Source organism: Erithacus rubecula (genome assembly GCF_903797595.1).
Source record: "Erithacus rubecula genome assembly, contig: scaffold_162_arrow_ctg1, whole genome shotgun sequence".
Lineage (NCBI taxonomy): Eukaryota > Metazoa > Chordata > Aves > Passeriformes > Muscicapidae > Erithacus > Erithacus rubecula.
The window spans coordinates 174,795-188,182 of record NW_027636143.1 but is presented as its reverse complement, the minus strand read 5'-3'; the positions used below and the strand labels follow the sequence as shown (position 1 = coordinate 188,182).

General features: G+C 47.1%; 1 protein-coding gene across 1 annotated transcript; it reads left to right on the top strand.

The window, feature by feature from the left end:
* Positions 1–213: 213 nt before the first annotated feature.
* Positions 214–1,146, top strand: LOC306815579 (olfactory receptor 14A16-like; the record flags this gene model as incomplete). Its single annotated transcript, XM_079332152.1, has 1 exon — positions 214–1,146. The coding sequence occupies one exon, from the start codon at positions 214–216 to the stop codon at positions 1,144–1,146; it is 933 nt and encodes a 310-aa protein (XP_079188278.1).
* Between the last annotated feature and the right edge of the window lie 12,242 nt (positions 1,147–13,388).

Sequence of the window (13,388 nt, the reverse complement as noted above, 5' to 3'; positions counted from 1 at the left end):
AGCTCTGGCTGTGAGCAATACTGAATTTGAGCCAGCAACTCAGCAGCAAAACCATAATCTCAAAATACCAAAAAAATTTTACAAATTACTACCAAAGTATGAGAAGATGCTTTGAAAGGATTCTAAAGAATATTTCATAGGATTGAGTCAAACAATTCATTCCCACCTTGTCAAAGTCTTCTATCAACAGCTCAGAATGCCCAGAGTGGAGCAATGTCCAACAGCAGCTCCATCAGCCACTTCCTCCTGCTGGCACTGGCAAACACGAGGCAGCTGCAGCTCCTGCACTTCTGCCTCTTCCTGGGCATCTCCCTGGCTGCCCTCCTGGCCAACGGCCTCATCATCAGCGCCGTAGCCTGCAGCCACCACCTGCACACCCCCATGTTCTTCTTCCTGCTCAACCTGGCCCTCACTGACCTGGGCTGCATCTGCACCACTGTCCCCAAAGCCATGCACAATTCCCTCTGGGACACCAGGAACATCTCCTATGCAGGATGTGCTGCACAGATGTTTTTCTTTGCCTTTTTCCTTTCAACAGAGTACTATATCCTGACCATCATGTGCTATGACCGCTACGTGTCCATCTGCAAACCCCTGCACTACGGGACCCTCCTGGGCAGCAGAGCTTGTGCCCACATGGCAGCTGCTGCCTGGGCCAGTGGCTTTCTCAATGCTCTGCTGCACACGGTCAATACATTTTCCCTGGCCCTCTGCCTAGACAATGCCCTGGGCCAATTCTTCTGTGAGGTCCCACAGATCCTCAAGCTCACCTGCTCTAATTCCTACCTCAGGGAACTTGGGCTCATTGCTCTTAATGCATTTTTATCATTTGGTTGTTTTGTGTTCATTGTTTTCTCCTATGTGCAGATCTTCAGGGCTGTGCTGAGGATCCCCTCTGAGCAGGGACGGCACAAAGCCTTTTCCATCTGCCTCCCTCACCTGGCCGTGGTCTCCCTGTTCCTCAGCACTGGCACATTTGCCAACTTGAAGCCCCTCTCCATCTCCTCCCCATCTCTGGATGTGGTACTGTCAATTTTGTACTCAGTGGTGCCTCCAGCCCTGAACCCCCTCATCTACAGCCTGAGGAACCAGGAGCTCAAGGCTGCAGTTTGGACACTGATGACTGGCTGCTTTCAGGAACATTAAAATGCTGTCTAGTTTCTGAAAATCACACAACAGCAGCCATCTTTGATAATTCATCTTGGTTTGGTTGTGGGGTTATTTTGCCTTTTAGTTTTATCATATTGCCCATTAAAAAAGCTACCCTGTGTTCCATTGCTCGTTATGTTTCTCCATCTTTCCTGTGGCTACAAAATGTATCAATAAAGGGTTGCAGCCTTCGTGGCTTTAAACACACTGAAGGATTTCTCTCCCAGCCAAGTTTTCTCCAGAGATGCCCCTTTTGTTCCCTTCTCTGGAGCTGCAGCAGCAATGTCTGTGTGCAGAGCTGGGGCAGATCAGTGCTAGCACAACAGCTGTGCACAGCAGCAGCAGCTCTTGGTGTTGCCAGTGCTGCTCCTGTGCCACTGCCCCACTGCCCTCCTGCCCCTCATGTTGCTGCAGGGCCTGAGTGCTCTCGGGGCCGGGCACAGCCCTGGGGGTGGCAGTGCGGGGGCTGCAGCAGGGACAGGCCATAGGGACAGCTGGGGCAGCACTGATGCCTCAGGGCAGGGCTTGGGGGCTACAGGCTCCTTGTCCAGGCTCTCTCCAGAACACTTGGCAAAGCCAATGGTGAGCAGAGAAAACCCCCATGGGCAGCCCCAAGCTGGTCATGGGCAGGCTGGGGTCAAACAGCATGGCTGGTGCTCTGCAAGGTCCCTGCAAGGGGGAGACCCTGGTAAGGAGCAGCAGAGCAGGGGCTGATCCATCCCCACTGTGCTGGACAGCCAAGGGCAGCATCCCAGAGCGTCGTCATGCACCTGCCAACAACATCCCCCCTCTGCAGCCCTGGCCTCTCCCCCAGCTCACACAGGTGCCACATCCTTGCAGGCACAGACATGGCAGCACTGGCTCAGGGGCACCTGTTTGCACTGCACAGAGCAGGCGTCAGCACCCCCATGGTGCTGCTGTGGGGAGATGGAGCTGAGTGAGCACAAATGCCATCAGTCCCTGGGGCCAGCAAGGGCTGGGTGACACTAGGGAAGCCACTCAGGTTTGTTGTGACCTCTGAAGTCAGCCAGAAAGTTTGTTCCCATCAGCTGTGAGTTTCCTGTCCCACGGCAAATATTGTTGCTCAGAGCCACAGCTGCCTGGCAGCCACCCCTAAACTGCTATCAGCATTTGTTTTCCTTTTTCACCTTTGCTATTTTTCCCTCATTCCTGATCCATATTTCTATATCTTTTCCAATACTGTCCCCTCCCCTGCAAAGAGCCCATCCCTCTTTGCCTTTTCTTCTCAGGCCCCACTCCCCATTTCAGTTCCCTAACTGGCACCATGGGAACATCCCTTGGGGAGCAGGATCATCCTACAAGTGCTTCAGGAATTGTCTGCAGGGTCCCGCAGTGTCTCGTGATGCTCCCTTGCCACTGGCAACACAGGCCAGAGGGGAACATCTGGGCTGCTGTGTCTGGGTGTGGGCTCCCTGTTCTGGGCAGTGAGGAGGGGATGAAGAGCCTCTGCAGGACTGACAGGATGGGCTTTGGGGCTGTGTGGAGAAGCTGAGGGACCTGGGCTGCTGGAGCTTCTGAAGAGGAGGCCCAGGACTCATCTTGCAGCTACTGCAGGGGTGGTTTCAGATAATCACAGAATAAGCCGGGCTGGAAAAGACCTTGGAGATGATCAAGTCCAACCTGTGCCCTGAAACCACCTTGTCTTCCTGAGTCTCCTCCTCTCCAAAATAAACATCACTAGTTCCCTCAGCCAGTCCTTACAGCACTTGTGTTCCAGACCCCTCACCAGCCTTGTTGCCCTTCTCTGGTCATGCTCCAGCCCCTCCATGTCCTTACTAAATTGGCGGGTCCAGAACTGGATAGAGCACTTGGGGTGCTGCCCAACCTGTGCTGAGCACTGGGGAACAATCACTGTCCTGATTCTGCTGGCAACACCATTTCTGATCCAGACCAACAGCTATTGGCCTTCTTGGCTACCTGGACACACTGCTGGCTAATGTCCAGCCTGCTGTCCATCAATGCCCCCATCTCCCTTTCTACCTGGCCACTGTCCTGACACTCTGTCTCCAGCCTGTAGCACTGCAGGAGTTGTTGTGACAGAAGTGCAGGACCTGGCACTTGATCTTGTTAAGCATCACCTTGTTGGATCTGAGCCCTGGATTCAGCCTGTCCAGGTCTCTCTGCAGAGCTCTCCTACAGTGAAGCAGATGAACACTCGCAGCCAGCATGGTGTCACAACAGTTCCGTGAAGCCCTAGAGTATCACAAGGCTCTCCATGATTCCTTGAGGTCTGCCAATTTCACAATGTCCCTTTGGTTCCATTGTACCCCTTGGTGTTACAAAGTCCCTTGGATCCTTGGTCCCCGCAGTGCCACAATGGTCCTTGGTTCCATGATGTCTCACTGTGCTGCAGTGCTGACCTTGTTCCTCAGTGTCACAATGGTCCCTTGGTCCCAAGGGGCACCACAGTGTCAAACATGTTTCCTTCATCCCATGTGTCCCTGAGGAGCAAAACTGGCCCCTTGGTTCCATGGGCCCTGCAGTGTCACAATGGCCCCATCGTTACATGAGGTCCTGCTCTGTCACAATGCTCTGCATGGTTCCACAAGGCCCTGCAGTGTCACAGTGGCCTCTGTGGTTCCACGAGGACCCAGAGTGTCACCATGGACTCCTTGCTTCCATGTAGTCCCACAATGTCACAGTGGCCCCTTGGCTCTGTGGTGCCATGTCGTACACAGTGTCACTCTGGTCCTGTCAGTTCCACAAGGCCCTGCAGTGTCACAATGGCCCCTTGCTTCCCCAGGGCCCTGCAGTGTCACAATCATCACAGAATCGCCCAGGCTGGAAAAGACCTTGGAGAGCATCAATTCCAACCTGTGACCCAGCACCAACTTGTCACCCAGACCATGGCACTCAGTGCCACATCCAGTCTATCCTGAAACACTTCCAAGGACAGTGACTCACCCACCTCCCTGGGAAGCCCATTCCAATGCCCAATCACCCTTTTATTTCATAATATTTTTTAATGTCCAGCCTAATTGTCCCCTAGTGTAACTTAAGGCTGTGTCCTCTTGTCCTGTGACTGTTCCCTGGAAAAAGAGCCTGACTCCACCTGGTTGCACCCTCCTGTCAGGGAGTTGCAGAGAGTGATGAGGTCTCACCTGAGCTTCCTCCAGGATAAACATCCCCAGTTCCCTCAGCTGATCCTCAAAGGACTTGTGTTCCAGACCCCTCACAAGCCTTGTTGCTCTTCTCTGGACACACTCCAGCGCCTCCATGTCCTCCCTAACGTGGGGGCCCAGAACTGGACACAGCACTTGAGGTGCTGCTCAACTAGTACTGAACACAAGGGAAGAATCACTGTCCTGTTCCTGCTGGCCACACCATTCCTGATCCATTGTAGTTCCAGGTGTTGAATGAGGGAATTAGAGGGAGGGGGTGGGGACAAAGTGTTATTTATTGTCATCCATGAAGGGTCTTGATTTTCATATCTATTCAGACTTCATTAGAAGATTCAGGAGTTCAATACCAATTGGACATTGTTGGTATTAATCAATAAATACGAAAAGAAATCAGGACAAAATACTTCTCCCTGCATTGTTTTCAATATAGTATATAGCATATTCATTTTGAATACACTACTGAAATGTGTCTAATTAATCACAGAAGAATTGAAAACTTAAATTATCCCCAGGGGCTTTTCTTTTTTGGGTGTTTTGAACAAATACTTTTGAGATTTTCTCACTGAAACCTTGAACTGAAAATGTCAAGAAAGAAGAGTTCAATATTAAGTTTGTCGTGGATTTAACATTGGCCAAATTGCCAGTGCACCCACTAGAATTATTTACTCATTTTCCACTGTGAGATGGGATTAGGAGGAAGACAAAACTGGCTCAAACTTTAAAGGTACAAATAAAAACTTTATTACTAGAAACTACAAGAAAAACAAAATCTCAATAAATCATTCACAACATTTCTTTTCTTTCTCTTCTTTTCTTTCACACTGGCAACATACGGAAATGGACCTGTCAATTTACCATCTCTATAAATAGCCTTTCACCAATTTACTTGGGTGAGAAGAACTTTTCATCAGTCTATGGAGATTTTACCACAAGAAAAGTTTCCTCCTGTGCTCTGTGTCACAGTGAATAAACCATTCAGGAGAATGTAAATCTGATCACTGTGTAAAAATCCCTTCTTCGACTTACAGTTTCCTCATAACTATTTTTGAGAACCATATCAACTTATGAGGCAGCACCCACAGGCTGATGGCCTCCCCTCCCCCTTGGCCCAGGGGGTTTTGGAAAAACTTATCCGGTACAGCATTCCATCTATGCCATGGGCCAGTCTGGCCACTCTGGGGGGAGGGGGAAGCAGGCAGGATCTCAGCAGCCGATGGCACTCTCAAGTAATTCCCCTTTCCCAAGTTACTCAAATTTTGGAAGAGGACAGAAACAGAAGAAATAGAAAACCAGAGAGAAAGACAAAAAAGATACAGAGATGCACACTCTTGGATTCCAGTACTGTTCTGAAAGAAATTCCAAGAGGAGGTAGGGTCAAGATGTGTGTTTGCCTAGTGGTCTGCCTGAAATTCTCCTTGGTCTTCCTGGGTCCTTCCCCCAGGTAGGACTTTTGGTCATTTGGTCACTCAGGAGCTGGGCTGGGGTTCCAGGGATGAGTGTGGAGCATTGCCTTTGGTGTGACACAGACCACAAGAGCAGGCAGGGACTTGGACTGAGCATATGCTCCGTGTTTTTTTAAGCCTCTGGGCCCTTATGGGCCTCCTGCAAGTGGATATTCTGATTGCTCGGGCAATCAGAGCCTGGGTCAGCACCAGCCCACTGTGTGACTGATTGACAGCTCATCCCAAGGAGTTTGGGGCATTGATCTCATCCAGTCTCTGACTGTGACCATGGTGACACTCAGAACCTCATGGAACCATGGGTCAGTTGTGACAAGGACACTAGCAGATCCAAGGACACCATGGAGACACCATGGAGACACCATGGAACCTCATGGAACTAGAGACCATTGTGACATTCTTGTGCCTCATGGATTCAGTGGGACCATTGTGACTCCAGACCCCTATGGAACCAGGGGTCAAGGATGAAGCTCTGGGGCTCATAGAACCCAAGAGCCATTGTGAAACTGAAACAGGGGGAAAATTAAAATTAAAATTAATGAGTTAAGGGTAAAAATACAGGAGGATGCTTTAACTAGAAGGGGACTGGCAATATTCTCTGAGTGCTTAACATTCACTGTCTTTGCAAGAACAGGAGGACAGAGCAAGGCTTCAAGATAAGATAGAGGGCCAAGAATGTGCAAGCAGGATGGAAGAGTGAGACCCATTCCAGATAACAGGGATTCCTTAGACCCTTGAGCTAGCAAAAACTGGTATCAAAGTCTGGAAAGGAACCTAAGACTAAGATGCAATGAAGGTGAGGTTAAAAGTTCAAACTGAGAGGAAGACTGCTTACTTCATCCCAGACAGCCACTAGAACAAACAACAAGGAGGAATGTGAAGTCACAAAGTGACATGGAGGTAATTTTAATACGAAGCAGGGACAGGGTGGATTAGGAAATGAATATGTATTAGGTGCACTGTGCAATCCTAGTTTGTAGAGAATAAAAAGAGAGGTGCAGGTCACCGAAGGTGTGCATGTTTTTGGAGGAGCTGTCCCCCATGCACCTCAGTGATGAATAAAATACATACCTATAACTTACTTTGTGGGTTATAAAGTTTTTCTGTGCACCAATTTGGGTGACCCCGCTGCTCCCCTGAGATTTCAGGGTGCCCTCTTTGCCCACCTCAGAGCTGGAGCCGGTGCAGAATGACACCTGCACCGACCACACAGACCAAAGCACCTGGGTGTACCTGCGCTGCATCATCTCCTGAGGTAACTCAGGGCTCCCTCCCACCTCTGGGACCCTCACCTGGAGTTTTGGGGTAACCCTGAATGTTCAAGTGCCCCCCGACAGCACCCCCAGCATGGAGGGTTATCTGTGTCCACGTTGACTGAAAGGATGCAACAGTGGCCATTATCTTTTCCCAGCCCATCCAGGAGAGTCGGGACACTTGGGTGCTCCAAACATCACCTGGAGATCCCCAAAAATCACCTGGATACACCTGGGTACCTCTTGGATCACTGGGTCACCCAAAACCCCTAGGCACCCCCAAAACTGGTGTCCCAAAAATCCTCATTGCTTTGACTGGGTGGACCTGGTGTACCTAAATTCCCATTGACTTCAATAGCTAAACCCAGTACCCCAAAATTTTGTTGCAAAAAATCTCGATTTTGGCTTTAGAATTTCCAGAATTTGGACTCAAAATGGAGATTTTTGGGCTTATCTGGAGGCACAGCTCCAACACAGGTCACAGGTGTGGGATCAGGGATTCAGAACTGGCTTCCAGGAATTCATCCAGGACTTCCACAGAATCAGCATCATGATCCTGGAAGGCAAATTCCTGGAATTGTGCCCAACACGTCTCCCACATTTTTACCAAATTGCCCCATTTTACACCAAAATTCCACAAAAGTCCTGTTTAATTCAATGGATAGGCTTAGTGTCCCTAAATCCACCAAGACCTAAACAGGGTAGACCTGGTGTCTCTAAATCCTTTTGATTTCTTTTGGGTAGACCTGGTATCATTGAATCCCTATTCATTTTAATTGGCAGGCTTGATATCCAAAATATGCCTGTCAGAAGATCATTATAACAAAAGATGGGCAACTCAGAGACATTGTAAAAGACAGTTTATTGCTTTATTGCGCCACTCTCATAGAAGGGTGAGACATTCAAGATGTTACACCGAATGCCATAATACCTGAAGCCATCTCATTCGTAGTTACAATGGCTTCCATTTGTTTTTTAGCCAATCATATTATTTCTATGAACTTTGCTAACATCTTTTATCACCAGTCATAAATTGCTTTGCTTCCCACAGCTTTGCTGCCATGTGCATTTTTCAACCAATCATATAACACTTCACAAACTTGTAATGATATATCTTAAACTTGTATCTAACTAACCAACTAACTAACATCACCCTGTCACCCAGGCCATGGCACTCAGTGCCACATCCAGTCTATGCTGAAACTCTTCCTGGGACAGTGACTCATCCACGTCCCTGGGATGGCCATTCAAATGCCCAATCACTTTCTTTCTGAAGAATATTTATTATGTCCAGCCTAAACCTTTTTTGGGGCAGCTCTAAGGCTGTGTCCTGTCACTGTACCCTGGGGAAAAAGCCTAACTCCACCTGGCTACACCCTCCTGTCAGGGAGTTGTAGAGGGAGATGAGATCTCCTCTGAGTATCCTGTAGGATAAACATCCCCAACTCTCTCAGCTACTTCTCACAGGACTTGTGTTCCAGATCCCTCACCAGCCTTGTAGCCTTTCTCTGGACACTCTCCCGCACCTCAATGTCCTTCCTAGATTGGGGCCCAGAAGTGGACACAGCACTTGAGGTGCTGCCCAGCCACTGCTGAGCACAGGGCAAGAATCACTGCCTTGGTCCCGCTGGTTGCACTGTTCCTGGTCCACAGGAGTCTGAGGGGTTGGATGAGGGAAATGGTGAGAAGAGGATGAGGATGGGGACAAAGTGTGATTGATTGACCATCATGAAGTGTATTGATTTTCATATCTATTCAGACTGCATTAGAAGGTGCTGAGGGTCAATATCAGTTGGACAGTTCTGATAGCCATCTATAAACAGGAAAAGAACCAGGAGAAATTACTTCTCTCGGCATTGTTTTCAATATAGTATATTCATTTGGAATACACTTTTGAAATCTATCCAATTAACCACCAAAGATTTGAAAACTTAAGTTTTCCCCAGGAGCTTTTCTTATGGGTGTTTTTAACAAATGTTTATGAGCCTTTGTCACTGAATTCCGGAATGGAAGAGCTCAAGAAAGAAGAGGCCTCTGGAGTAGTAAAATTCATCAGTATCCTCCAAGTGGCTGAGGATCCATCCTCACCAGAGCAGGAATGATGGAGCAGAAATAGGAACAGGTGACGCACTGATCACCTGCTGACTGATCAGACCCGCTGACCTTACCCACTGACCACATCCCACTCACCACCCAAATGACCATTCATCCAATGATCACACCCACTGACCATAACCACTACACACACTCACTGACCACACCCATATCCTAGAAACCATGCCAACACCCCACTGACCACACCCACTACCACTCAATGACAAATCCCATTGACCACACCATGCTGACCAACCCAACGACAACCCCTCCGAAAATACTGAGCACACGCAGTCCTGATTCTTTCTGCTCACTCCTCTAAATTATTTGAAATCCCCCTTCTCCAATAGCTCAATGCTTCCTTCTCCTATTTGACCAGGCAGAAATTCCATAAATACACCCTTTTATCTCAAATACTGAAAGTTTAACTGCAAGGGGAGCCTTATAATTAATTTTACCAAGCTGGAACCATTCCCAGTCTTTTTCGAAAATATCCAAATTCTCCTGCTTTAAACCTTACCCACAGACTGAACTCACTATCTTGAACTGATCATGTGCTATTTCCGAATTATAGGATCTCAGGAGTTCCAGGGCACACCTGGGGCACATAGGTCTCCTTTTATTAGATATACAATACCATCTCTTCTTGCACCCTCTACAGAGGAGAAGGACCCAAATTGGTTGTCACCCTGATCCACAATGAAAAATCGTCCGCCCACACAAAAAGCAAGGAGTTACCTCTATTAGTCCCCACCATTGTGGGTTTCTGAAATTATTCTCAACTGGTGGCAATTCCCAGTCAAAAGCCAAATAATTACTTGTTCAAAGATAGCCCTTTCAGAAACTGTCCAGGAAACACCCAAGCAATGAGCACCCATCAATTATTGATGATTAAAATAACCAGAGCCATCAGGAAAGCTACATCTGAATGCCGGCTTCCCATCAACCGAGATCTGCATTCACCAAATTCATCATTTCCCAGACATGGTTTTGTCCAGCCCAATGCAGAGAAAGACTACATGAATCTGTGCAACAACAAAAAGAAAGACCTCTGCTCCAGGCTATGAAAATCTGTATAAAAACTGGACTGACCAAGGCAGCTTTGTGAGCACTGGGGGATCCGATGCGATAGAGGTTGGATCAGAGTGAGCTCACCCGGCGCCGATCCCGGGCTCAGTGCTCTCCCTTTTTGATTGTGGTAAGGAGGATCGTATTTCAGTGGCAAAATAAATTATCGCTTATTCTAATTATATTTAATTCGGCTTAATCTCGTTTATAACATTCTCATCTACAGCCTGAGGAATCAGGAGCTTGAGGATGCTCTGAGGAATATGACCACTCTGTGTTTTCCAGAAACAATCAAGTGCCTGTTTGTTTCTGCATAGCATTCAGAATGGAACTCATTACAGACTGCCCAGACTGCTTAGTTTCATGTCTTTCTATTTGGTGTGCTCTACTTTTCCTTTTTTTTTTTTTTAACGTTTCATAGTATTTTCCATAAAGGGATGCCTTTAGTCACAGTATTGCTACATCAGTATCTACTGTGCTTGTGTTCAGCATAGACAGTAAGGAGCCATGATCATTGTGCATTGAGGTAAAATAAAGTGTCCTGCTCTGCGCTGTGTGACCCAGGTGCTTCCCCAGCTCTTCTCTGTCTCTGCAAGGGCAGTGCCTGTGGGCAGAGGTGGAGGGACTCCCAGCACAGCAGCCCAACCAGGGAAAATGGTCCTGGCTCTTCCCATATCTGCTCTTCCCAACTCCACCCTCTCCTTGCCAGCCCTTCTGCAGCCCAATTCCACCTGGGCCACAGCTTCCACCAAGGATGTTCCTTGAATCCACCCCAGAGCCTGACCTGGGGACAAGGGGCCAGGGCTGTGTGACCAGGACATCAAGGATGGGGATCATCCAGGTCACTGGGGCTGGTTTGGGTTCCCCAGGGCAGCAAAGATGTCTGGCAGCTGGTGGAGGGTGAGGGAAGGGCCTCCAGGATGGGGCTGGAGCCCTTTGGCTATGAGGAGAGGCTGAGGGTGCTGGGATTGTCCAGCCTGGAGGTGGGAAGGCTGAGGGGCTCCTCATCCCAGCAAGGACAGGAAGAGTTTAAATGAGTCAGGCTGGTTTCAGCATTTCCTGAACATTCCAAAGCAGCATGGCTTACCTTTCTCCATCAACCAATTAAAGCTTTGCAAGCAAAAATTCAAGGGCATTTTTCAAGCCATTTTCACCACACTCCAGGCAGGGCATCCTGATACAACACCTCAATTGTGTTTATATTTATCATAGCAACATCTTTCTGATGCAAAAATCAAAGGGTTAAGTCCCTGGGGAGCCTTTGGCAGTTCCTGCTCTCAGTGGGGACACTGATGCTCCAAGGGTCTTGGAGTTTTGCTTCTGCTTCCTTGAGCAGCTTCTTCAACCTTCTCTCAGTGCCTGAGGGTCCTGGACTCAGCCCCAAATCTGCCCTGTTATAAATATGATTCATGCTAATTAAGTTGTAATTATATTAGCAAAATTGTTTCTTTGTGCAAATAGAAAAGTTGTACTTAATTGTTCCAATGTATAAAAATAAAGGAAGGTTAAGCAAAGCAGAAGGTATCATTCTCCAGATGTTTGGTGGGAGTGGAGAGAATAAGGCTATTGGTCTAAGAACAGCATCTAGAAATAAATGACCTTGAGTTGAACCAAATTGGGACGATTCCAAGCATTAGACACTTGGCTTGTTATGGGAACATCGGCTTAATTATATAACTCTAAGCTCAGTGCGTCTGCTCCACCTGAGAGGCCACACAATGAACGCTGAGGAAGACCCAGAGCCTTCATCAGAAACAAGATCCCCGAAAGGAGGAGAGACCCCCGACCATTGTTGAAACATGAGCAACACTACATAGTGATGGAGATTTTAGGAACAGGATCTAGGAGGAGATTTCCAGAACATTCTGTATTAATATGTATTAGTAAACTATATAAATGAGATTTTAGTTTGATTCAGTTTGCACGGTATGAGAGGGAGGGCCCTCCCCGTACCCCTGGTTAGTTTTGCTTATGCTTTATTTGAACCCAACCTCAATTACACTAAAATACTCACTGCCAAATTTTGTATTTATTTAAATATACATAACAAATATATGTTGATTGTGTTTGTTTATATACAATTACTGCTATTATTAGCAAATTACTGCTAAATTTATTTTTGTTGTTTGTTTAACTGAACAATTGAAGACTCCATTCATAACAATTTTGGGGATCATTAAAATACAGAAAGATTCCAGCAGCTCTTTGTCTTTCTTCACTTGTCTTCAAGTCTCCAGAGCTTGTGCAGATGCTTGGAAACATTTTGGAGTTTTCCTAAATAGGAAGATTTGAAAGTGCATCATTACTTTACTCAAGGGAATGTTTTTCAATTTTTCGGTTCAGAGGCGAAGTGATAGAAGCATTTTCCAAGTGACCTTGATGCAGAACGTCTCCTTAGGAGGTCTGGGCACATGGAAGAACGAGCCCCTTTGCAGGCTGACCCTGTATGGACAACCTGCTCCTCACCCCCATCATCACCATATCATGATGTCTCCCACCTGGTACTGACAACCCAAAATATAAAAAACCTGATTAATTTTTCTTTGTAATAAAAATGTTATTTAATTTTAAAATTAAAATTAATTTTCCTTATTTGGAATATTGCTATTCTATATTTTTAGACCAAATTTTTATATTTGTAATTAAAATAAGTTATTAGCAACCAAAAAATTATTGGTCATTGCTTTTATGTAATACAATTTCCTTAATTAATTAAGCTCTATTGGTTATTTATTTCTCCCTTTTTAGGATAATTCATACTGTTTGAGTTATTTTTTTATCTTTTTTATATCTTTTTTTTTCAGACAGGTTCAGGGTGGGCACTTTGGGGTCCAGGGAGACATTTCTGGGGCACATTCCGGGCAGTTTTGGGTCTGGGGGAAGAATTTTGAGGGACAGGAGGACACTTGGGGACATTGAGTGGGCACTAAAAATGAACTAAGGGATCCTGAGGGAAAGTCTGTGCTTTGAAGTGGCTCATGGGGGTCTGTAAGGGGGTTCTCCGGGGTGCAGGGCATGATGGGAGTTGTAGGAGTACGTACAATACAGTTTAATGGGGCCGCAGAGCATCATGGTTATTCCAGGTGCAGCTGCAGTATCTCTCGGCGAAGCATGGGGCATGATGGGAGATGAAGTCATTGCTTGAATAGCACTCTATGGCACCACAAAGCATGATGGGAGCTGTAGTCCCGGAAGTGATTCTAGTGGAGTGTTTACGGGCT